Source organism: Syngnathoides biaculeatus, chromosome 23, assembly GCF_019802595.1.
Source record: "Syngnathoides biaculeatus isolate LvHL_M chromosome 23, ASM1980259v1, whole genome shotgun sequence".
Classification (NCBI taxonomy): Eukaryota; Metazoa; Chordata; class Actinopteri; order Syngnathiformes; family Syngnathidae; genus Syngnathoides; species Syngnathoides biaculeatus.
In genome coordinates, this window is record NC_084662.1 from 14,326,339 (window position 1) to 14,352,622 (window position 26,284).

A 26,284-nucleotide genomic window follows, 5' to 3' on the forward strand; every position below is an offset into this window, starting at 1 on the left:
TTTTTTTTTAATTCTTGATCTTTTGGTTATTTTGACAAATGCATGATAGGGATTTTATTATTGTGAAAAAGCTCCTTTAAGATACCTGTGAAACAAGATTTGGAGTAAGCAGACAGGGGGTGAAGTCCTTCTTAATTCATGTTTATTGATTTGTGTTCTTTAAAAAAAAAGTATCTAACTAAAAGGAAATACAGTACATAATTCAATACATTTTTGGGCAGACGTATGTTGTGGAGGAGTCCTGTGTGTCTCTGTCACAACTCCTCTCAGAGTTTGAGAAAGGCCTCCAATTGTTCATTCTCAATTGCTTCATCGAATGCCTGAAAGTCCTAAATGGGAAAAAAATATGACATGTACATTAAATGTATGGTTTGACAAAAGGCAGAGTCACAGTGTTCATTATTTACACACATGCGTAATAATAATATTAAGAGTCTCTCATTTAGATCGTACGGGTGTTTATTATAACATGTTTATGACAGATGATGCATTCATTTGTACCATCATATTTTATATTTATTAGGATGACTTAATTTCAGAGAGTATGGGGAGGTCATTGGGCAAAACACATCAAATTGTCGGCGGACAGGAGGCGGGGCACACCCTGAACTGGTTTCCAGACAATCGCAGGGCACATAGAGAAAAACAGTCGCACTCACAATCACACCTAAGGGCAATTTGTCATCTCATGTCATTATCCAAGCCGCTTATTCTCACAAAGGTTGCGGGAAAACTGGAGCCTATCCCAGCTAGCTTCGGGCGATAGGCGGATTACACCCTGAACTGGTTGCCAGTCAGTCGCAGGGCAGATATCGACACCATCACTGAGCAGGAATCGATTCTACTCTGCCCGCACAAAAAGCAGGCCTGTGTACGACTACACCATCAGTGACTCGAAGGGCAATTTAGAGTGTCCAAATAATATTGTTGCATGTTTTTGGGATGTAGGAGGAAACCGGAGTGACCAGAGAAAACCCACGCAGGCACGGGGAGAACATGCAAACTCCACACAGGGAGGGCTGGGATTGAACCCGGGACCTCAGAACTCTGAGGCTTTCCACCTGCGCCACCGTGCCGCCTGGAACAAAATACATAGATTAAAAAAAATACCTGTCCAATAAAACTCACAAGTGAATATTCTTTACCATCCACAAAAAAATGACTAATATTGCTGCATCTTACTGAGTCCCTTAGATTAGTAGAAGACGTCGGAGGGTTGTCAAATGGAAGATTGTCATTTTGAAATATGGAATGTAAATGCGTGTATGGATTCGGGAGCGGCTCTTCTTTTGCCATCGACATTTCTACCACATAGTCAATAAAATGCCTGAACGGGCCAGAGAACATCTTAAGGTGTGTTGTGGTCTCCCAAGTTTACCCCAGTTTTGTTAAGAGTTCAAATATTGATTTCAGTATTAACACACCTGTTACTAGCAGAGAGGACATGCAGATGGTAATAAAATAAAATAAAATAAAATAAAATAACCTTACCCCGCAGTATGTGTCGCCGTTGCATATTTGTGGGGGGAGCGCGGTCGGGTTCCCTGCAATCTTCCTCATTAAATCCTTATATGCAGGATCCTGGGCAATGTCCATCTTCTCAAAGGGGATCTTCTTGGACTCGAGGACATCGAAGATTCTTAACTGGTGATTCCTTAACTGGAGTAAAACATTATTAGTATTTTTTTTAATTGGACATTGGGGAAAAATACCGTACCGAATTGGAGCCGCTCACACTGGAGTAGAACACCTTGACTGACATGACTGCGAGTTTAACAACAACAACAAAACTGAGACGTTCAGTAGCAGAGTGTGAGCGAAAAGTGTGTGCATGTGAGAACGCACACAAGGTAAACAGGTTTGGACATGATAAACCTGTGAGCACGGTCGCACCCACTTTCCAGTTGCGGCTTGTTGGCAGACACACACACACACACACACACACACACACACACACACACAAATGAAGTGCTTCGCTATAAGAAATAAAGTTTTATTGTTCTGGGCATTTACAAACATTGCTCATAAGAACAATGAGGGAGGGGGGGGGGAGAAATCCAGTACTAAACATGAGGGGAAAATATTCAAGGTGTTGACTACTTCCAAGCCAATGAATTCACCGCTGAAAAAAAATACCATAACTACTGTGTTATAAGCAGCCCACTTGCTCAAATTGAAGATAAGAGGCTTTACTGTATTTATGACTGAAACTATGAGATATTAATTAGAGACGATGCGATGTTCAAACACCTTTTTTATTTGTATTCATTTAAATTTGTCTGTTGTGTTAAATAAAGACATTTTTAGAGGCCCTTAATTGTTACAAAGTGAGTTTTTAAAGTTTGTTTTTATTAGAGGTGTTTTAAGAGCCAAGACATTTCATATTTTCCATAAAATGCATTTACAGTACTACCTAATATTACTTCAGAGAGTATGCAGTATAATAAATGGAATGTTTATTAGAGAGGAGGCCTTGTATTTGTACAAATGCATTTGATAGTTTTTACAAAAATGACATCAGAGCATGACTTATTGTAATTGTTAGAGAGGCGGAATTTATCAAAGGCAAGGTGTTTAATGTTATGTAATGCATTTTTTCATACATTTAAATACATTTAATATTACCTGACTTCAGATGAAATTGAGGGCATTTACTTAAAGGCTTTCTCTGGCACTTATGCCTTTCATAATTGGCATATCTGAGGGAAATATGGTATTGAATTGGATTTGAAAAAGCTTTCTTTCCAATACCTACTTTATGTTTAATAATAGGGATTTGATTGCAAAATTGAGTCAGAATTAATTTGTCACACTTCATAAAATCTGCCTAGCAATAAGTGACCTCTTATGTGATGTGACCAGAAATCCGATCCATCCCGCTGCAGCAGTTAGTTGCTAACATGCAATGACGACCACAATGTATTATTTATAAAAGACGAATAAAATAAAAATGTTTCATTTTTACCAATCCAGCTATCTTAAGACAGTGTACTAAGCTGAGGAAAGATATCGTTAATGTATATCATGGTGTTAAGTGTGACATGATTAGAGCCACAAGATCAGGAGTCAACGAGCGGTTCCAGCTCGTAACACACTCGGCCGGCCAGGTCCTCGGGGAGCCTCTCCACGGAGTTCTCAGCGTCCACCTCAGCAGTCTTGTCCGTCGGGTCGCTTTGCGCAACTCCCTCCTTGGCAGGTGTGCTTATATCCCTGAGAGAGGGAAAACACGAAGACAATTCAGTCACGCGTTTTGCGAGACAGAGGCACGAAAGGATCTTGTTCCTTTCCTTACCGGCCCTCAAGGCCTCCGTTGCCCGTGTCTTCTGAATAAACTTTCGTGGCTCCTCCAAATCGGTTGCTGAACTGAATTAAGGTGCCTGAAAGTCAGAAAAATCTTCATCGTCATTATCATTAAGTCATTATTTTGCGGTGGGGTTCAATATCATAATAATATTTCCATGTCTTTGATTCATTTACTGTCACCAACGTTGATATTCATAACACGCATTGGCTGGAGACTCGCAATCAGCGGGTCTCAAACTGGCCGCCCGCGGGCCATTTGCGGCCCACGAGATGATAATTTGTGGCCCCACCTTAATATAAATGTGTAATGGTAATGCAGCCCTCGAATTCTATATGGATGGCACCTTTACAGTGTTGTGTGAGGAGCTGACGAGCCGACCAAACACAGTGGGAAAGATGGCTATCAGGGGTGTGACATCGACCGGGCTTGATGCAAGCAGAGAAATATTTTCAATGAGAGAAAGTTACACCAGCATTGCCGAGGAGAGTTTTTTTTTTCTTTTTTTAGAAATTTTACACACGAGTTGTATACACCAGCGTCCTTCATCTTATTTTGTATTAAAAAAATATGTTTGAGAAGATGGGATTGTTTTTAATTTCACATTAAATTTCAGGCAGTACGGTGCAGCAAAGCGTTGGCCTCACAGTTCTGAGGTCCAGGTTCAATCCCGGACCCGCCTGTGTGGAGTTTGCATGTTCTCCCCGTGTCTGCGGGTGTTTCCTCCGGGCACTCCGGTTTCCTCCCACGTCCCAAAAACATGCATCAATAATTCGACACTCTAAATTGCCCCAAGGTGTGATCGTAAATGCGGCTGTTTGTCTCCATGTGCCCTGCGATTGGCCGGCAACCATTTCAGGGTGTACCCCGCCTCCTGCCCGTTGACAGCTGGGATAGGCTCCAGCACTCCCCGCGACCTTGGTGAGGATAAGCGGCGAAGAAAATGGATGGAAAAAATACGATTGTGATGACTTTTAGGGGGCTGCAATGGGTGAATGAGATTTCAACAAATTTCTTTCGGGAAAAAGTGGAGATTTTATAGTGCTTTCTATTTATTTTTACGTATTCTTTGGTCAATTTCCAACTAACATCTGGCGAAAGCACATTACTTACCAGAATGCAGCCTTCGTCTTCTCCAGACCAGATAACCCACAATGACGATTAGCAGCAAGAGCACCAACCCAACCACAAGTCCTGTGACCACTGACGAAGAAGATGCAGCTGTGGGGGTTCAGATAGAACATATGTTTGAGCAAAGGAAACATTTTCGGGAATACCTTCAGAGCTCTTCGGGTCTTACAGACAACGTTGACATAAAGAGACATGGAGGGACTAGACCAAAAAGCCTGGGAGGAGAGGTTAACAGCGTAGAGGCAGATGTAAGCTCCTTGGTCTTTGTCCTCTATGTCAGGGAATTCGAACAAGCCCACGTAAAAAACGGTGTGCCCAAACGCTGCCTTGGAAGCGGTGCTGTTGGTGTTGATGTTCTTCAGATAGAACATGCCGCGAGGGTACAGGGAATGGACGGAGCACGTGACGGAGAAGCTGCTGCCCCGTGTGACTGACACCTCCCGCGGGGTGTAGGTCACCATCACTTGGAAGGTGGTCATGGATATGAGCGGCTTCTCCAGCGACACTGGAAACGAAGGTGTGGACATGTCACGGCGAAAGCAGCAAGCACCCAAAGGCGTTCGAGTGGAAGAAGCAAGCACCTTTGATGTCGAGTTCCACGGGGTCTCCTTGAGGATAGTAGATCATGTTATTGTCTACTTTCTTCTGGTACTCACAGAAATACGAGCCCTGGTGGCTGAAGTTGACTCTCGGCACGCTGAAGGTGGCCGCTTCACTCTCGCTATACTTGTGGAGCTTGAATAACCCCTGCAACCTTTTCAGCAAGAAGGTGCCGCCTACGTGCTCAGTCAGGATGGTGCAGGTGAACTCCACATTTTCACCCCAGTTGACCTCCACGGAAGGACTCACTGTGATCCGAGGCTTCTCCAGAGCACCTGAGAAAATAGGTAATGAATTGTGTTTTTTTGGTTGATTAATTGTGTCTTGTAGCAACTCAGGTAAAAGGGTAAAACAAAGGCAAAAAATGCTGACCGCAATTTTTCGAAAATGCGGAAATTTTTTCAAAAATATTTTCAAAAGTTAATCCAACGCATTATATTTCGGTATGGATGAAAAATAAAAAATACAATCACATTGTATAGTTGTATACAGGTACATAGCGTGGTAAAAAACATATACATATGCATTTCGATATGAAATTCAATGTCTTATGTTACACATTTATATATATTATGGTAATGTGCACCCACAACCTGACCTTTCAGAGCTTGCATTTTACGATTCTTAGGGTAGCATGCTTGTTGCTACCGCACCAAAGATCAGAAACAACTGCCCATGAGTTTGTTTAAACTTAACCTAAGACAAAAAATGTTCACTACAACGGCTAGTTGTGCAGCTGCTTTTAAAAGAAAATGTGTCATCACTCATGGCGATGATGCAGGCAACCTGGAAGTCGCGCCGCAGTCCGAAACGACAATAGCTTGCCTCTTGGGCTTCAGGTGGGTTTCAAAACGTGAGCTCAAACTATGTAATACGAGCGTCATGTGGACATTAAAAAAAAGAAACGGGAGAGCACATAAATTGAAATGCTCGCTTATTTTTAAAAAATGTGACCATTACGCTCGTTTCTATGCAGTTTGCCCTCACGTTGTTTTGATAGCCACCTGGAGGGGGAGATGTTGCGCTGCGCAACCCAAACTCTTGCGATTAAAAAAATATTTCTGGCCATCAATGATGAGTTCCACAGCGAGGCACCAAATAAAGCTACTATGGATCTTTTTCGGATTGGAGATGAATCATAATGCTTCTTTTGAAGGCTTGGCCAAGGACGTCTAATGTAGTGGATAAACTGCACTATGCACAAACGTTTTATGCACAAATATTTAATGCAGTGTTTAATATACAATATTAAAGAGTTTATATTTTTAAGACTGAATTATGTGTTAACAGTATTAAGAAAATGTTGAGCATTTATTTTAGTTGGTTGAGGGAGGCTGTTCCGAGACTATATTACTGCTACATCAGCACATGCACATTATCATTAATGATTGTTGTACGGACAGTTTTTTGAAAAACAATGTAAGTACAAACCTAACAAAATATAAATACAGATCATTCCTAATATTCTGAGCATATGGCTAGCGGCAAATTGGTGGTGCGCGTTGCACATTGGTAGAAGGGTTTTCCTGATTTTTTTTACGTCATCTTTGGGGATGCACATTATACTTCAGGGCGTATTATACTTGAAAAATTACGGTATTTATTATTTCCTTTGGTCTTTCTACAAGGCTTCTCACCCAAACAGATGACTCCAGCATCCTCAGAGTGGCCACAGTTATTTTCCCCGAAATCCTCGTGAGTGCAGTGTGTGATGGCCAACTCCTGACCTTCGCAGACCACGTTGTCGAGCCATATGGGTCCAGTACCCCACCCGAAGTGTGCGGTGGAGGGGGCCGACACGGCATGGCCACAGCCTAGCTGTCGGCACACCACATCGGCAGCGGGCAGTTCCCACTCGTCGTCACACACAGTCCCCCACAAGCCAGCGTGGAACACCTCCACCCGACCGGAACATCCACTCCAGCCGCCAACCAGCCTTATTTTTGCTGTGAGTGGAAACACAAATGAACAAATAACAGAGCAGATCTTGGTTTAACGCAAAAAAAGTCATCACGTAGCGGAAGGTTGCTCTCAACTAACATTTCGGCTTGCAAGACCAAGCAAAAATTGAACAAGCGACAGCTCGTTACTCGATACACTTGAGGTTGTTATGTTGTGATTATGTATGAATTGCTTCACCTGCACAAGAAACACCCACGTCACGATCATGCTCGCACGTTGACTTAGTGAAACCCTTGAGTGAACACTGCTGAAGAGTGGTGGCATTGGCAAAACAGGCGTCGTTGGCCTCCACCACGAGCCCGCTGCTTTGGCCGAAATGGGCGCCGCCGTGGACGCTCACCACGCGGCCGCACTGCAAACGATCGCACACCACGTCGGCTTTAGCGAGGTCCCAGTGGGCGTCGCACACAGAGTGCCACACGTTGTCGTGCTGGACCTCCACCCTGCCCGTGCATTTGATCTCGTTGTCCACCAAGCGTACTTCCAAGCTGTCTGCAATATGCAAGTGACAGGACTGAATGAAAGGAGATTTATTGCACTTCCACAGCAACAATTAGACACAAGAGAAATACAGTAATGGTAATAATAATGGTAATATCTATTCTACCTTCTAGTAGTCAGTCTCGGGTGTTTCGCAGTATTCTGCACATCGGTATTAAACTGCCACCCTTTTGTCAGTAAAATTAAACGCATTGGTCAAACATTTTAGTTTGAAAAAAATGTTTCGTGCAATATTTTGTTTAATGGGCCAGTATTACAATAAATTCTAACTGTGAGTGCCAAACATCTGAACGCCAGTGATCACAAAAGGAATGAATGAATGATTCAGTGATTTTCAAAGCTGTAATATGTTTAAATGTGTTTAGTGCATGTGGGAAGGGTAAAACCAGAGGTGCAACAATTTATTGATTAATCAGCAACTAATCAATTATCAAATTATAATTATTTTGATGAGCATTTAATAATTTAGAGACATTGATTAATTTAAAATTGTCAAAATCTCGGTACAGGTAATTTAAAATAACTGTGGCCACTCTGAGGATGCTGGTGTCATCTGTTTGGGTGAGAAGCCTTGTAGAAAGACCAAAGGAAATAATAAATACCGTAATTTTTCAAGTATAATGCGCCCTGAAGTATAATGTGCATCCCCAAAGTTGACGTAAAAAAAAAAAATCAGGAAAACCCTTCTACCAATGTGCAACGCGCACCACCAATTTGCCGCTAGCCATATGCTCAGAATATTAGGAATGATCTGTATTTATATTTTGTTAGGTTTGCACTTATAACGGACTTTCGACAAAAACATTCTTGGCTATTTTCTGACATTTTATGTACTAAACCATAATCAGTTTTTGCATTTTCCCCACTGTCACTTTGAAATGGTGTTTTTTTTTTTTAAATATAGTGATATGATTCATCGATTAATTGAAGAAATAATCAGAAAATTGATTACAAAAGTTGTTAAACTTTAAAAGAACATTTTGTATATATGATCTCGCCATAAATACATTGTGGATTTTCACCAACCCCGAGTGAGTCTGGAACATGGAACCACTACAAATGGCGAATTTCACAGTAACTGAAACTGACTTTAAGTGGCACATCTAAGGTCGGAGTCAAAAATTCTGATTTCCTTTTGTCTTTTAAAATCCAACATCAGCATCCACGCAACTGATTATCATGATGTCGCCCGTCACCTGAGCAGATGACACCGGCGAGCGACGTGGTGTTGCACGTTCTCCCATGGAAGGAACTTTGCGGGCACTGCGCCAACGTGGACTCCAACCCAATGCATTCAATCTGATCAATCCAGACGTGTCCCGAGCCGTGGCCGTATTCCATCCCTGAAGTGATATTATGGACGGTGCCGCAATCCAACTGCTTGCACACCACCCCACCGTCACTCCTGTCCCACATTTCACTGCAGATGTCACCCCAGCGGCCTTTGTTGTAAAACTCCACCCTCCCGACGCAACGGTTGTGGCCACCAACCAACCTCACGTTGCCTGTGGAAGTAGCAACAACATCTTCAGTAAAGTCCTGTGAAAATGGATTTGCCCTCTTACTGATTTCTGCTTTTCTTGCATATTAAATAATTAATAATTATATATAATTAACAAGCCAATTTTAATATCTCCCAAAGACAACTCAAGGGGACGGTGACTTTTTTCCACATTGAGGTCTTGGTAAATAAAATTTGCATTTTGAAATTTCATTATGTATTTAATTTTCTTTGTGGGATTTTTATATTTGTTTGATCTGATCAAATTGAAAATCAGAAATCAGGAAAGGGCAAGTACAATTGTGTAAAATTTTGATTTGGCACACTGTCAATGTACTAGGATTATCTTTCACAATTTAATTTTTAAATTGAATTTAGTTTTTAATTTTTGTCACAATGTGAAAATGTGTATTTTTTCTAAATAATGTACAACCATTGAAAATAATAAAAATATTCTTATTATAAAATGTTAATTTGTTCTAATAAAATGAACACACTTTTACGTAATAAGCTATTTCAAAATATATACTGTAAAACTATAACTTTCGAGTAAATCTCCATATTTCTCAATGTGATTTTTTTTCTCTCAGAATTATGACTTTCTAAAAATATTTGATCTCGAAACAGGTGTGGTAACATAAAAATAAAAATTGGGGAAAAGGAGGACAATACTTTTTCACGGCTCTGTACAGCGGCCATTGATACACAACACAACACAGCGCACTTCAATAGTAACATGTACCCGAGCATTGGACAGATGCCTCCTCGACGAGATCATGGCCACTTCGGACATAATCCCGCAATGTGCACTCCGTGAGTGAAGTCTCCCTCCCGTTGCAGCTAATCTTGTACCCATTACCGGCACCACTTTGCCCGAATGAGCCCGATGCCTTCACGGGATCGCCGCAGTTCATCTCCCGGCACACCACTGCCGCTTCATGCAGCCCCCACTGGACGTTGAACACCGACCACCAGTGGCCTTGGTGGTGGACCTCCACGCGGCCCGAACACTGATTGGTCCCATTTATCAGTCTGATGGTTGCTTGAAAGATCAAAAAAAAAGGCCATCAGAAATGAGTTGGGTGCAAATGTGGAAGTAGAGCTGACACTATGATCTCAAACTGACAAGTCAGAAATTGAAAGTCATTCTCTGCCCACATGCTCTGGCTTCCTAAGATTTTTTTGTGGGAGTACTTATGATAAATTTGATGAATACTTTGAAATTTCCTATTTGAAACGGGCTTCAGGGTTGACATTTTCTCAAAAGGATCGAAATGGGCAAAATGACACCCAAAAAAAAGAAAATGAAGCCATTTTCGACGAAAATATTCCTCTATCCTTGGCAAGGGAACAAGAGTTCTAGGAGCTTTTTATATTTGAGGGACCCCTGGAAATGGCCAAAATAATCTTCCAACCCATCCAGCCATCTATTTTCTGAGCCGCTTAGCCTCACAAGGGTCATTTGAGTGCTGGAGCCTCTCCCAGCTGTCTTCGGGCAGGAGGTATGGTACACCCTGAACTGGTTGCCAGTAAATCGTAGTTGTTTGAGACATTTTAACGAAATTAGTTATGATAGCTATGACTACTTTGTGACTACTAAGTTTCATCATTCAAGATGAAATTGTCTTCTGGGGGATTCTTTTCTTGGAAGAATGCTAGAAAATGGCCCAAATTGTGCCAAAACGACAATTTTAAACCAAAATTGCAGACTTTTCTACCAAGGGTTCTTCAAACTTTTTATTGTGGGTGTACTCATGATACATGGGCTCAGACATTACATGTTCCGACCTGAACTGGATTTGGGGGCTGCATTGTCTTGGAAGGACCCCAGGAAGTGACCAAAAGGACCTTAAAATGGCAAACCAAAAATCTTTTGGGGGATTAGTTTTACAGACTTTTTGCGGGTCTACCAATCATGCACATTGGCTTGTAGCTTTTATGTGACTTCAACAAATTGGCTTAGGTCGAATTTTTTTGGAAGGGTCCCAGGATGCGGCCAAAATGGCCCTAAAATGGCTGCTTCAAAACTAAATAGCAGAGTACCACTACCTAATTAGGCATGGGTTCTTTTTGTGAACGTAAACATGATAGTCGTGGCACAACAAAATCAAAAGTCCTAACTCAAAATGGCTTCAGGGGCCTATTTTTCCTGGAAGGACCCTTGGAAACAGCCAAAATTACCCTAAAATGTCCACTTCAAACCAAAATGACAGACTGTTGTCTTTTCGGGAATAGCTTCTTGAGACTTTTTTGTAGGTCTACTCATGACAGACGTGCCTAACCAAATTTGTGTGAAAAACTTGCATCAGGGGCAGAATTTTGTTGAAGAAATGATCAAAATGACTAAAATATCCACTTTAGACCAAAAGGACAAGGACAGACTTCCTGTTTCCTTTCAGGCATGGGTAATTGTGGAAATTAAAGACAACATCCGCTAGCAAACAAATGATCAACAAGCTCATCTAGTCATATTCAAAGAAGGAGTTTGAGGCAAATACTGGCATCACAAAGATTGCTCACCTGAACACATCACTCCAGCATCTTCGCCATGATTGCAGTTGTTATCTCCGAAGGCTGAATGCACACAGTTGCTCAAAGTCGACTCGTTGCCCTTGCAATCCACGTCATCCAGCCAGATCTCTCCCTTGCCTTCGCCGAAATAGGCACCAGATTTGGCCGTCATGGCCGTGCCGCAATCCATGGCTCGGCACACAACTTGAGCGTCTCGAATGTCCCAGGAGTCGTCACACACCGACCCCCAAACGCCGTCGTGGTAGTATTCCACTCGGCCCGAGCATCGGTCCGTGCCGTTGGCGAGCCGTATCGTGGGAGAGCCTGCAGAGGGATTGCCGTGCATTAAGCTTGATTCCTGAAAAAAAAAACCTGGCATGGCTTTTCCCATGTGGAGTCGCCACAGCACCTCATCTTTTTCATGCAAGTCTAACCCCAACTGCCCTCATGTCTTCCCTCACTTCATCTATCAACCCTTTCTTAGGTCTTTCTCTAGCTCTTTTCCCGTGCAGCTCCATCTTTATCATCCTTCTTGTACCCATATACTCACTCTCTCTGCTGTGGATATGTCCAAACCATCTGCTCTCTTTAACTTTGTCTCCAAAACAGCTCATCTGAACTGTCCCTCTGATGAGCACATTTCTAATTTTATCCAAACTGGTCTCTCCGAGAGATAACCTGAACATCTTCATCCCTCCCACCTCCAGCTCTGCTTCCTGTCTCTTCAGTACTAATGTCTCTATAATCAGTTCATCTTTGCTGACCTCACCACTGTCTTGTAAGCTTTGGCCCTTGATCCTTGCAGACTCTTCTGTCACAAAACCCACCGGACACTTTCCTCCATATGGTCCAACCTGTTTCTTCCCCTTCTTACCATACTCACCATTGCTCCGGACTGTTGACCCAAAATATGTAAAGTCAGTCACCCTCATTCTTCCTTCTCCACATCTCTCAAATCAAGCAGATTAATTTTGTCTTCTGCTAATGTTTATTCCTCTTCTTCATATTAAAACCGATGATGCAAGGAATAAACTATACATATGTACTTGTGCATTACTACCACATTATTGCCTTTGACATTTTGCATGGCAATTTAAAATGTATCTTACCCACACATGAAAGTGAAACCCCTCGGCACGTCTCGGCGGTTTCCTCGACGGTGCACTGAGAGAACGAGGTGGCGCCACTTGGACAAGTCCCCTTGTATTTCCTGAGCTGGCTTTCGCCAAAGTACTCAACAGATTTGGAAAGACCTCCACAGTTTAGCTCCTGACAGACCATACTGGCCTCCTTGGTGCTCCAGTTGTGATCACACAACTTGCCCCAGTTGCCGTTGTGGAGGACCTCCAGGCGGCCCGAGCAGAGTGAGCTCCCGTTAATCAGTCGAAGTGTTTCTGGAAGAAGAAATATAAGAATGTTGTGCTTTTTCTTTGTTTTGTGCGTGTGTATAATCCCACCACAGAAAGGCTGTTTCAATACTTTTGGAGGGGAGTAAAGCAAGCACCTGAACATATGACGCCGGCATCCTCGCTATGGCTGCAGTCATGCTCCCCGAATCCTTTGTGCGAGCACTCTGTTAGCGACTTCTCCTGGCCTGTGCACTCCACATCGTCTAGCCACGTTTGGTCGTCGCCGCTGCCAAAGTAGGCCTTGAACTTGACTTCCAAGGGAGCCCCACAGCCCATCTCGCGGCATGCCACGCTCGCCTCTTGGATACCCCATTTGTCGTCACACACCGTTCCCCACTGGTCCAAGTACAAGAGCTCCACACGACCCGAGCAGCGGTTGGTCCCGTTGACCAGACGAATGGGTTGGCTGTCTGTCAGGCACAAAGAAATTGGATTTAAAAGGGAATCTATTATGGAAACTTGCTCTTTAAATGACTTGTATGAGAAAATTGTAGGGCTTTTGGATTAGTCGGGTATTGCAGGGGTGGGTACTTCACTTCAGTAACATTATGTGTACTTTTAAACAACTTTGAACTTTTGCTCCCTACTCCCTGGCTTACTTTGTCAAAACAGACTTTGTTCAACCTCCATCGAGGATGGCATGAATTAAAAAAAAAAGACAAAAAAATGTAATCGCAGTTGCTTATAGAGTGGAAATGTAGGTGATGATGAATGATGAATGGCAAATGAGTTTTCTCGTGCCTGCCTAAAACGCAATAGCATCTGGCATCCAAAAATTCCCTACTCTGTCGAAACAGGTATTGTATATAATTAATTTGGAATTTCACTTTTATGATTTTTTTGTTTTATTCCTGAGTAAATTTGAGTCTGCACATTTTTAAATTTAAATTTTTTTTTTACAAACGTTTTAAGTATCTGTACTTCTTTCAAGTATGGTGTCTGAGCACTTCTGTCACCTCAGATGCATTGTATTAAAAAAAAAAAAAAACGGGGAAAAAAACAGAAATTGGTTACATAATGTGTGATTAATGCATGCATTGTAGTACTTGTGTTGAATGTGTCCCTTGACGGGTCATGACTGAGTGAGAGACATCAGAAGTGCAATTCGGGTAGTCTGGTTAGTTTGTGTGAGCATCTGGGCGTGAGCTGTGGCCTACAGCTGCTACAGTGTTTTGTGTTTGCATTTCTCTATAGTAACATAATGGCTCTATTTTTTCCACTTCACTTGAGCAGCTGAGTATCTGAAGCTCTTTCAAATTTTGGCTCTAATGTCAAAGCAAAAAATGAAAATGGAGAAATTTACCAAGTGACTGAACGTAACTTGAAAAACTTGTGAATCAAGTCACCTTGAACCTCCAAACGGCTGACTTACTATAGCAGGAAACGGTGGCATCAACGCAATGGTCTCTGATGGACTTGTGCGAGCATTGCGAGATGGAGGTCTCGTTGCCCGAGCAGATGGTTTTCACCCCTAAGAGGTCACGCGATTCTCCAAAATATGGCTTTTCAGCAGAAACCAGAGGGTTTCCGCAATTAAGCTCCCGGCACACCACCTTGGATTCGGGCACGCCCAAGTCAGCGCAGACTTTGTTCCAGAGGCCGTTCAGGTAGACCTCCAGTCGGCCGTTACACCGATTGGTTCCGTTGATCACTCGCACATGATCTGGAACACACAATCACACACTACTGCCCTCATGTGAGAGTATAAAATAAAACAACATGTCGAAAACATACACAAAAATTACTGTAAAATATTCATGAAAAATTACATTTCTCACCTGACAAATTTACAACATTATTCTTAAAAAATGATAATGTTCTTCAAGAATTAAAAATCACTCATAATATGATCATTTTTTTTGTCCCTGGAAAAATAACCTTTTTTTTCCAATTTTGACTTCATTTATTCATCCTTCATTATATGATTATTACTGTAAAATGTTAACATTACTAACAGAAAATAAGTATTTGTTGGACTATAACATTGTTGTCCATGTTTTCAATTTCTCATTTAAACCGTGCACGCATGCATGTGGGGAGAGGCTGTGGCCCAGACTCAGCCAGACTGGGGGGGCCCCAGCGGCCCCAAGTTAAATTGCGTTTGAGACGTCTGCTTGAAAAAGGTGATTGATGATTTTTTTCACATTGTAAAATGATTACGGCACTTCATTGTGGAAAAAAAATTGACAAACGTGAGCGTATGAAGGGAAGGCAAATGTTACCCGAGCAGACCACACCGGCATCTTCGCTGTGACCACAGTTGTTCTCCCCGAAGGGCCTGTGCGAGCACTTAAGGATAGACATTTCGCTTCCGGTGCACTGCACGTCGTCCAGCCATATCTGCTCCTTGGCTTGGCCGAAGAACGCCGCTTTCCGGATGGCCAGTGCCGAACCGCACTGCAGCTCGCGACACACCACCTGGCCGTTGGCCAAGCTCCAGTGGTCGTCGCAAACGGTGCCCCAGATGCCATTGTGGAGGACCTCCACTCGGCCGGAACAACGCGTCGAGTCGCGGCCCGCCAGCCTCACTGTAGCGATGGAGCATTCTGGGAAAAACAAAGGCAGGCAAGTTGGACTTCAAAGTTGCACACCTTTACTGCAGTATGACGTTGTGCCGCAACATCACCTCAGAACTGTATCCAAAAATGTTGGATTAATAAAGACAATGGTACTAGAGCTGGATTGATTTAGATTTTATTCACTCATAAGCGAAATACACTGTCATGGCAGTTTGCACAAAAACTTCAGGCCAAATCAGGCATGCCAAATTACTCATAATTAAAATGGGGAAAAATATGAAACATGTATGCAGTGTGCATGTATGTACGCAGTGTGGTCAGAAGGTCCAGAACAAGGTAATACTGACCTGTATAGATGAAATGACGTAGAATACCTGACGCAGAAAAAATTGACAAACTGTGAGCTATAATTGATCATCTGTAAATTTAGACATTTTTAACTTAAGATAGACTGACAGAATTTCATGAAATCCAACATGAAAAACTACTGATAATACTTTACACCAAGGGATCTGAAACGTTACCTGTGAAATGTTTCAACTCCCCCACTCTCAAAAAAAAACAAAAAAAAAAAAACAACCTAAATAAATACACTATTTGGGGAAGATTACAACTGGTTTCTTATGATCTATTTCAGGAAAATTCAAACACTGATCTCCCCAAACTACAAAATAATGTCCTCATAACTATAGAACGTAATATTTTGTATTTTTTCCACATTGTACAAATAGAATTTATTCTTGTAATTGAAAATATATGACTATTCTGGTCAAATTACACCTTATTTCTTTTCATACGGCACTTAAACATTTTTCTGGTAATAAAACGCAAATTTTCATCCTTTCCTCCTTGATAATACACAACCATTTTCCTATTCAACTGCAACTTTATTTCTCGTAATGTAAAACCATATCCAGGTAAAATTACGACTTTGTTCCCATTATGTTATTTCCCACAATGTAACCCTACAAGTAATTTTTTTTAAAATCTCTTTATAACTTCTTTTTTAATCCTGTAAAAACACCAACTCATTTTGTCAAATCCTGACTCTCATAACAAACCAACTTTATTCAATTTGAATGAAGTTTGTAAACATGTAATTATAGACAATTTTTTTACCCCCCCAAAAAAATCCTCCCTGCACATTTTTTTTCCTCATAGACAACATTATTTTCATAGATCATATTACAAATATTAAATTAAATAGAAATAAAAAACTTACCAATTGAAAGATAAAGAAGTTTTGTGGCACAAACAGATGGCATGATGTGCACCCAACGTAGTCAATACCCTGCCAAAAATCGGAAAGATGTTTTTACGCATCTCTGCCGACATGACTGCTATTTACACAAAGTCAAAAGGAGAAAACATTACCTGTTGAGTCCAATTAATGTACAGGACGGGATTACCACGTAAACATGCAACAATTGTTAGAAAGAAGAAGTGTGCGCATTCGGACCGCAACAGCGTGTTGACATTTGGATCAATCATTAAAGGCGGATCATGACAGATGATTGTCTGACCCAATATCTGCATCACTGCATATCATAGTTTCCAGTTATTGTCATTTTCTGCACAACATTAATATTATTAATATTATAGTTTTAATTATTTCATAGTATTTGCTGTTAAATGGTGAACTTAGTCCACCAAAATTAGATCTTTTCTTCCCTCTCAACTAGGAGCAGCTTACTACTAAAAAAATTTACTATTTTATTCCTCACTTTGAATTGTAAAATATTCTATGTTTGGGGAAAAATTCCAACTTTAACTTGAAATTACTAGTGACTTTTTTTCCCCTCATAAAATAAAGTTGTTTTTTTTTTTACTTTTCTCACTGATATGCTATGAGTATTCTTGTAATTCATCTTTGTCAAATTTTAGTAACCTAAACTACAGAATTTTTGTCTTATAGAATTAAAACTTCATTCCCTTAAAATTCATTGTTTTAGTACAATTGCACCTTTTTAAAAAAAATATTTCCAACTTTATTCTCCAAATATTTTTCCATGATGTTTTACATTTCTTGTAATGCTTTTTTCATTATGTCAATTTACCATCACTATTTTTTCTTGGAAAATTACATGTTGATTCTGAGAAAATTCTGACCTTTTGTCGTGTAAAATTGCAATCCCACAACAGTCAAACTACACCCACCCATCCACTTGTCATGAGATTTGAATTTTTATCCTTCTATTGATTTCTGGGTAAATCATTGCAGGGGCATGCTTTGATGGGAAATGGCGACTGTCGTGGGACAAGAGGGCACTGTGCGATGCTCCAGTCAAAGTGCAAGCGAGTCATTGCGAAAGTTTGGGAGATGGGAGTGAACTCGTTTCGGCTGACATTCACTTGGCCCTCATTCACCAAACAGACGGTTACATGGGCAGCAGAAATCTTAACGGAATGGGGGCGGAGCCTCATCTTTGTGAAGATTTACACAAAGATTTTTTTTTTTTAATCTGGCCAATCACAAACAGCATTCTATTGTTTGGGCATTGACGTGATAGCAACTTCAACTAGTTTCCATTTTCTTAGCCGCTTATCCTCACAAAGGTCGTGGAAAGTGCTGGAGCCTATCCCAGCTATCAATGGGCAGGAGGCGGGGTACACCCCGAACTGGTTGCCAGCCAATCACAGGGCACATAGAGACAAACAGTTGCACTAACAATCACACTTAGGGCCAATTTAGAGTGTCCAATTAATGTTGAATGTTTTTGGTATGTAGGAGGAAACTTGAGTGCCCGGAGAAAATTCACACAAGCACAGGGAGAACATGGAAATGCCACACAGGCGGGGCCGGGATTGAACCCAGGGCCTCAGAACTGTGAGGTCAACGCTTTCCAGCTGCGCCACAGTGCATCTTTATTTTATTCAAATCAACAGCTCATTGTAATGACTGTCTCCCTCAAAATTCTGATATTCTTTTGGTAACCATTACAACTTAATTGACAAAAAAAAAAATTCCAAGGGATCTCAAAATATTAAAAAAAATTTGTTCTCAGAATTATGAAGATTTTTGGGGAAAATTCCATTTTATTTTAAATTAGCTTTTACAAAAAACATGTACTCACCCTTAAATGACAGCTGGGGGGCTTTGAAACTGTCAGACAAGTGTAAAAACAGGTTAACAGTTGAAAAAAACAAATTATGTACTAGACAAATAATTTTGCGTTAGATGCTGTAAATTCATGAACTTTATTACCTTGCAAATCTGACAAATGTCATAAAAGTCACAGTAGTGTTTCACATGATGGCACAGCACACGGAAAACATTGTACACAGTAGTGAAAATGGACAAAAGTTACCGTGCTTAGCGTCCAGAACATGAAGCACACCTAAATCTGATCTAATGACATCCAAAACGGGAAAATTCTGCCTTGATGAAGATTATACGCCAACAATGGAGCCTCTTCTGGACTTTCTCATTCGGATGAAAACACAATTGAAATGGAGTGACTCATCGCGAGGCCGATTACTGAATTGCAGTTTCAGCAAGTTTTGAGCAAAAGAACAAAAATTGAAAATTGAGAAAACCTAAAGGCGACATTAAAAGGAACTGAAACCAGGGCTCGAATGAACGCTCACGCGACTTTCCGTAGCAGCATTTTATCGAGAACTACCATTCCCAGTATTTCTTACCTTGCTCAGCCACAAGAGAAATGAAATACTGGGAATGTTAGTTCTCGATAAAATGCTGCTATGGAAAGTCGCGTGAGGATTAATTCGAACCCTCGTTTTAGTTCCTTTTTTCTCACAAAAATAGCCCATTCAGCACAGTAGAAGAATCACAGTTTTTCTCGTTATTCCCCTCAACACTACTAGTGCCACTTTTGCCCTTCTATGAATCCTTTACCCTGAGAGTGAATTAATGCTTAAAAGGCTTTTTACCTGAAGCATCCGCGTGCTACTAGTACGATTGACACGGGAGGTGTTAACTACCAGATTTTTACAATTTAATGGGTAGTACTCGTAACATACTGTTGTTGTCAACTAGTCCATTTATGCACCCCTAGTAACATGTACTAGCGACCTAATACTACAATGGTTCCTATTTTTCTATTGAAATTAATTTTAAAAAGGCCATTTACAAATTTTAGCTCACAAAAACGGTTATAATGTGTATTTTAATTTTAAAAAAATGTCACTCCATAACATTGTACTTCATAGAAACATAGGAGGAACGACATTAACTAGAAAAATTCAAAAGTTGATACACTTTGTCATTCTAGTGGGGACAAAGAGCATACTAGTAAAAAGGCTTTTAACAGGTTGTCAAATATATTGAAAAAGAGATTTCTAAAGTGCCACATGCAATGGAAGAAAACATTCATAGAAAAACAGCCACTCTAATAGTGTGTTAAACCGTTACAAGTTAGTTACTAGTACATCGAATTGAAAGTGGATGTCATGATAGCAAATGAATGCTGCTTAAAAGGTGCGGGTGTGCCTAATATTGTGGCTGCTGAGCGCTCAGGGTCACAAACAATTTACAAGACTGTCAGTCGTCCCTTTTTTGAAGTCTCTTGTCAACACGTACAAGACGTTTTGGAGGAAGTCCCATACTTGGCATCCACGATAAGAAGAAACGGGAGGAGGTTTCACGTTTCTGTTCAGTACCGTCATCTAAGACTCGGAATCCTGCAGTACACAAAAATTTAAAAAAAACAAAGAAAAAAACATGCTCTTTATCGTTTGGACAGATGAAAAATAAAGCAGTTACCGTTTTTTCCGACCGATAAGCCACGCCTTTATTCACTCGTTTTCAACCCTGCGGTTTATGCGGTGATGCGGCTAATTTGTGCATTTTTTCCTAACGGTCGCAAGGGGAGCACTTGAGCAGAAAAGGTCAGGTGGAATATATGTGCCGAGGAAGTGATTTTTACCATTATCTTTTTTTTTAACCACCCTGTTAGCATTGCGCTGGCGTTAGCGCTGTGCTCGCGTGTTGCTGCTGTTACTGCCGTGTGTCAGGGATTTTTTTACCGTTATGTTTGTTTAAACCAGGCCTGTTAGCGCCATGCTAGCGTGTTGCTGCTGTGTTACTGCCCCATCTCAGTGATTTAGGTATGTGTTATTTTTTTAACCGGCCCCGTTAGTGCTGTGCTGTTGCTAAAGTGTAGCTGCCGCGGCTTTTTTTTTTTTTTTAACCACCTGTTTGTGTTACCGTGTTGTTGCTATGTTAAACTAAGCTAAGGTATTAAAACGTTGAAAACGCTTTCTGTGTACCATCTTTCTTTGTAAATATCTCGTGTTTCAATGTGGGCACTTGCGGCTTTTACACACCCGGCTTATGTATGTACCAAATGGTATTTCCTTTACAAATGTACTGGGTGAGGCTTATAAGCAGGTGCGGTCTGTAGGCCAGAAATTACAGTACTCAATACAAGCTTATCACATGAAGTGAAATGAAACTTGAAGATCTCATTTGGGAATCACGTCATGTGGTCACATGTCTACAAAGTGACTTGATTCACTTGGCCTGAATAGACGAAAATCTGTGCAGTAGGGACAACATATTGTATTACTTGCATATATCATTAGTTTCCAGTAACAGTTTGTGTGGGGGAAAACGCTAAAGCTAAGATAAAAATATGTGATACTGCCAAAAGTTAAATGTGATGAGGCGAGGCACTATTCTAATGTTCGCAACACCAGGAAGTGGAATACTTTACTTTGACAGAGGCTTGAGAAGTGACGCCCAGGAAGGCAAACACAGTGTTGTTCTCTTTCGACTGGAAGAAGTCCTCATAGTCCTGTTGGGGAGCAAAAGGTGTGTTAGATCTGGCAACCAGTACAGGGTGTACCCCGCCTCCTGCCCGATGACAGCTGGGATTGGCTCCAGCCCTCCCAGGACCCTTGTGAGGATAAACGGATCGGAAAATGGATGGATGGATGGATGGATGGATGGATGGATGGATGGATGGATGGATGGGATGGAATGGATGGATGGATGGATGGTGCTGTTCATTCTGGGATGCATACCTTGGCCACCCGAAGGCAGTATAAGAGATAGTAATCCATCATTTTTTGCAGTTGATGGGGACTAGAAACCCCCCGCAATAAGTGAAAAACCATGAAGTAGGACTGCCTCACATAAATATAGTCCTTTATGTAAGTCAATCTGGCTTTTTTGGGGGAGGGGTGGAAAGAAAAAAGAACGCGATGCACTCAATACGCAATAGGTAAATCGCGAAGTATAGAGGGATTACTGTATATTGTAGTTGAGCCTCAGTTTTGCTCCCAACTTCAGTGCAGCAGTAATATTGGATTTGTCAGTTTCATTTGAATAAGATAACATTTCTGTATTGTTATACTATCCATCTACCCATGTTGCTGCACCATTTGTGTTCAGGTAACAACACCACGTAGATGCCAACTGTTAGCCCATGTGATTGTCTGTTTTGGTTAGGTTTTAGATTAAATTTGAGATGAGAATGTCAAACAAACATCTTCAAATATTTTTTGTAGAGTATTTACTCATTTTATCTGCCTAAAGTGCTGCTTGTTTTTAACCACCGTGCCACCATACCATCGTGCAGTGGTAATATCTCAGGTTTGCGCCCAAAAATCAAAGCAAAAAAAAAAAAAGTTTAATTGTTTTATAGATGGCCCACATCTCGAAAAACTCATTAACTGGATGATTAAACATCTCTGAATTCACTTGCAGGGAAATACAGCATTCTTCATAGAAGTTGTCATTTTGGAACCAATTCGACGAGCATGTTGCTATGGATTACCTCAAACGGAGAGAGTGACGCCACGTAATCCGGGCCAGGATTATAGCGGGATTACAGAAGTGGTATGCAGTCTCCATAGACGACAGACAGCATAAACTGACAATAGCTAGCAAAAGGTAGTTCCTACATCCCAAAGAGCCAAATAGGCATGACCTACTTTGTACCATGGATGTCCCGCTGGAAGGATTACATTCATTCACGTCCATAGATAGGCACAAAGGGAGTTTTTATAATCTCTTCAGATTTGCACACTGATGTTTTTTCATACCTTGCATGTAAAACATCTTTAGTCTCTCCTGTGTTTCAGATAAAATATCAGAAGATTACCACAATAAACCCCACTTTTTTACCCCCTGCCACAAGCCGGATTCACGTCTATTTTGACCAGTCATTATAGAACTCGTTACAAAAAAAACACACACACCTTCATCAATAGCAATGCAGAGCAAAATTTGAAAATATTCTCCGTTATACCCCACAGTAGCGATCCTCATTGAAGATTTGAGGGGGCAGAGGGTTGCCTTTTTCCGGCCGCTTGTCCCGAGGGATGTGCCGATACATCCAGAGCCTCTGCTCCTCCAGCATGGCGATGTCTACTTCCTGGAACTGGATTCGATTGGCTTCCAAGAAGCCCACCACCGCCTGCTGCTGCTTTTTCACCTGCAAAGACAAAAGACAGACAATAACTAATGAAGTCATTGGAGTAAAAACGACCACATATAGATATGAAGAGTTTGTTTTCAAAACGAGACAAAGGCATTTTTTTCAGATTTACAAAACTCGCGCCAAAATTATCCATTCGGAGCTGGATAATTTTGGCGCGAGTTTCGTAAATCTGAAAAAAATGCTTATGTCTCGTTTTGAAAACAAACTCTTCATATGATAACTTTTAGAGTGGGCATTTTTTTTTATTCCTCAAGCCACAAAATTACAAAAATGCAGTATATCATATATTCTGATACAGGCGACACAGTGGCGCAGCTGTAAAGCATTGGCCTCACAGTTCTGAGGTCCAGGGTTCAAAATAGTTGTCGATTAATTTGATAATCGATGGCGTGTTGATTAATTGCTGCACCAACCATAGTATCCATTTTCTGAGCCGCTTATCTTCACAAGTGTCACGGGTTTGCTGAAGTCTATCCAGCTATCATCGGGCAGGAAGTGGGGTACACCCTGAACTGGTTTCCAGCCAATCGCAGAGCATAATCATTGTATATCATGGTGGAGGAAATCAATACCATAAGTACGTACAAAGAAGATACATTTTATACTTTTCATCAAATAGTGAAAACATTGAATTTTATTGGGGTAAAGATACAGTGATGGTAATGAGGCTATTTGGGGGTGTGGGGACTGTCTTTTGGGACGGCGGCCACAATGACCCTTTTTGTTTACCAGTCAGGGCTCGACCGGTACACATGCACCCAAACAAGGGCGACCCTGCGGTGCCCCCTCAATAGCAACGTGGCCAAGTGACAGCCAGACAGTCTGATGGCAAATATTTCAGTCTGTGTGTCATCATTTTGGGATGTGAGATTCAACACTTGTGGGTGAGTTATGAAAATAGTCCCCCCCTAAACGGACATAAATGCCTCACGCTGGATACGGCATGCATGCGCATTGTTTGCACTGCGAATAAAGGGATTACGCAGGATTAATGCTTTCATTATAGGACAAATAGAGGAGACGAAAAAGGACTCTTGAGGGGAAACGGATGATGCAAATGACAAATTGAAATGAAATAAAAAAAAAACATTGGGTTGCTTACTTGACAGATTATTACAGATTATTATTTAAAGTGAAAATAATTTTAAATTTTTCCCACCACAGAGAAGGGTGTACGTAAAAACCCTGCCATATTTGAATTTAAAATAATAATCATGAAATCTCCAAGTATATAAAAAAATGGCTTGAAAATCATGAGAAAAAAAACATCTTCACTCTGAAGCGCTACAACACTTCCTTGCACAACTGTCAATCAAATACCTCGACTACAACCTGAATAAATGGATGCTATTTTGGATAGCACACAAGTCCGCAACCTGTGGCTCTTTTAAGACTTCTGCTGTAGCTTGCTGTGACTTTGGAAAATCAGTCTTGAGTCTTTAAAATTTTCTTTTGTTTTGCTTTGTTCTTTTTTTCCCCACATGTCATTAATATAAGGGCCTCTTTATGTTAAGATATTCAAAAGCTTGAAAGGCTCTTTAAATACTACACCGACGCGATCAGGGTCGTTCACCTTGTAGTTATTATTCACCGATTCACTCATTTTACACCTGTAAGAATTGCTGTAAAAAAAAAAAATACAAAATTTAAAGCATGATGAGTTAGATCTACCTTTATCAGGGTAATTTTTTTTAAACTGTTTATATCCAACTTTAAACATTACTTGTATGTTTGATAAATATTTTATGATCGCGACAATTTTAAACGGATCATTCACGCCTTCCGCAATACTCATTTTTATGCTATAATTTAAAAGACATTGGCGGCTTTAAAAGTCAAATGTCCACGTTAGCTAGGAAGGGTGTCAGTGGATGAGTTTTTAACACTGTATATAAAGTACATTTGTTTAAAATGTCATTTCCAACATTGTGAGGCATCTCAAACCTCCCTAACTCAAGTGAAAAGGCATTCAGAAGCTATTATTGGACTCACAGGTTTCTCACTTCCATCACTGACCCAAATGATGACATTATTCAGGTGTAAAGCAACTGACTGAACGGTGATCTTGCGTGGGATCCTTTTCTCTTTCTGTAAATCGTGTCACTGTATATATAACTTCTAAATAACTTATTTTGTTGGATGACTAAAGATAATATACTGTTATTTAATCAAGAATAAGAAAGAAAGAAAGAAGAAGAAAGAAAGAAAGAAAGAAAGAAAGAAAGAAAGAAAGAAAGAAAGAAAGAAAGAAAGAAAGAAAGAAAGAAAGAAAGAAAGAAAGAAAGAAAAAGAAAGAAAGAAAAATCAAACTCACCGCCACAGACCCACTTGACGAGGCAACGTAAACCTTTATGATGACCATTTTAATCCCACATTACCGGGTCACCGAGAGAGGACAAAGTTCATAAATCGCTGAAAGAAAAAAAAAAACAAATAAACAAGGGAAGTCTATTTCAACGACAAACTATGTTTTATTGCACGATAAAGAAGACTCCAACGTTTTAACTAAGACATCACCGATCCGCAATGGCTTTGGCTGGCGATCTTGAACAAACCATATCCGGTAATGATTTTCAAAATAAATACACACCGAATATTTTCTTCGCTTTTCTCCTGTCAACACGCTGAATAGTTTCATATTTGCTATAGAATACAAATTGTGTCTTTTACATGTTGGTTCATAAACAAGATCATGTTAAATATACTTTGGAAGCCACTGAAATATCGACAGCACGTGACAATTGCTTTTAATTTGAAATTTTATTGCGTCCTATTTTCTCGTACTTCTAAACTTCATTTCAGGTGTAAACACCTAGAGACAGGTTATTTTAAATCAGGGGTGTCTACAATTTAAATTTCACTCCGACGGCCCCATACAGAAAAGGAAGAACGCAAAGCCCGATTTAATTTATTCAAAAAAAAGCATAACTTTTTAGGTTAACAACTGAAGCTCCGCATTGAACTTCGAGAAAGTTCCCCAGCCACAAGATGGCGGCAAAACGATACCTGAAAACGAAAATGGGAATTAACAAATGCGGAATTATAAATATGAGGATTCACTGTACTGAATTTTATCGACAGGTTTTAAATTCGCAGAACACAGTCGCAAGTCGTCTGTAGTTGAGTTCCTCTGGGTGGAGTTAATCAAGCTTACAAACTGAGTGGCATGTGTGCGCCATCTTAAAAAAAAAAACATTTACTTGGACTAAAATGAGAGTTGGAAAAATTGAATTTAAATTCTTCCAATTCTTTCTATTCTTCTCCACTGTGCTAACAGATACTAGTGTTGTGAAAAATCCCATTTCACTTGGTTTGTCTGAAAATTATTTATTCATCAAAATATAGCCTTGTTCACCTATCCATGCTAGTGACATATAATGTCAGCCAAAACAATTTTCCTCTTTCAATAAATTAACGAGTGTATCAAACTGTGGGAATTCGCC

The 26,284-nt window shown here is 40.6% G+C and overlaps 3 protein-coding genes across 3 annotated transcripts; all 3 read right to left on the reverse strand.

Moving 5' to 3' along the window:
* Positions 1-133: 133 nt before the first annotated feature.
* zgc:153284 (uncharacterized protein LOC751696 homolog) lies at positions 134-1,898 on the reverse strand. The gene is made up of 3 exons (XM_061812577.1): positions 1,718-1,898; positions 1,492-1,659; positions 134-329 (listed from the first exon to the last, which is right to left on the reverse strand). The coding sequence occupies exons 1-3, from the start codon at positions 1,760-1,762 to the stop codon at positions 267-269; spliced, it is 276 nt and encodes a 91-aa protein (XP_061668561.1). The 5' UTR covers positions 1,763-1,898; the 3' UTR covers positions 134-266.
* A 79-nt stretch (positions 1,899-1,977) lies between these two features.
* Positions 1,978-18,852, reverse strand: LOC133496701 (scavenger receptor cysteine-rich type 1 protein M130-like). The gene is made up of 18 exons (XM_061812575.1): positions 18,744-18,852; positions 18,510-18,538; positions 16,658-16,726; positions 15,783-15,809; positions 15,139-15,462; positions 14,289-14,579; positions 13,012-13,326; positions 12,617-12,901; positions 11,517-11,831; positions 9,739-10,038; positions 8,692-9,000; positions 7,172-7,486; positions 6,670-6,978; positions 5,014-5,307; positions 4,602-4,937; positions 4,415-4,522; positions 3,293-3,377; positions 1,978-3,210 (listed from the first exon to the last, which is right to left on the reverse strand). Exons 3-18 carry the CDS (start codon positions 16,698-16,700, stop codon positions 3,060-3,062), a joined length of 3,807 nt encoding a protein of 1,268 aa, XP_061668559.1. The 5' UTR covers positions 16,701-16,726; positions 18,510-18,538; positions 18,744-18,852; the 3' UTR covers positions 1,978-3,059.
* On the reverse strand, positions 18,610-25,390 carry sh3bgrl2 (SH3 domain binding glutamate-rich protein like 2). The gene is made up of 4 exons (XM_061812576.1): positions 25,156-25,390; positions 22,650-22,835; positions 21,111-21,191; positions 18,610-20,076 (listed from the first exon to the last, which is right to left on the reverse strand). Exons 1-4 carry the CDS (start codon positions 25,201-25,203, stop codon positions 20,062-20,064), a joined length of 330 nt encoding a protein of 109 aa, XP_061668560.1. The 5' UTR covers positions 25,204-25,390; the 3' UTR covers positions 18,610-20,061.
* Between the last annotated feature and the right edge of the window lie 894 nt (positions 25,391-26,284).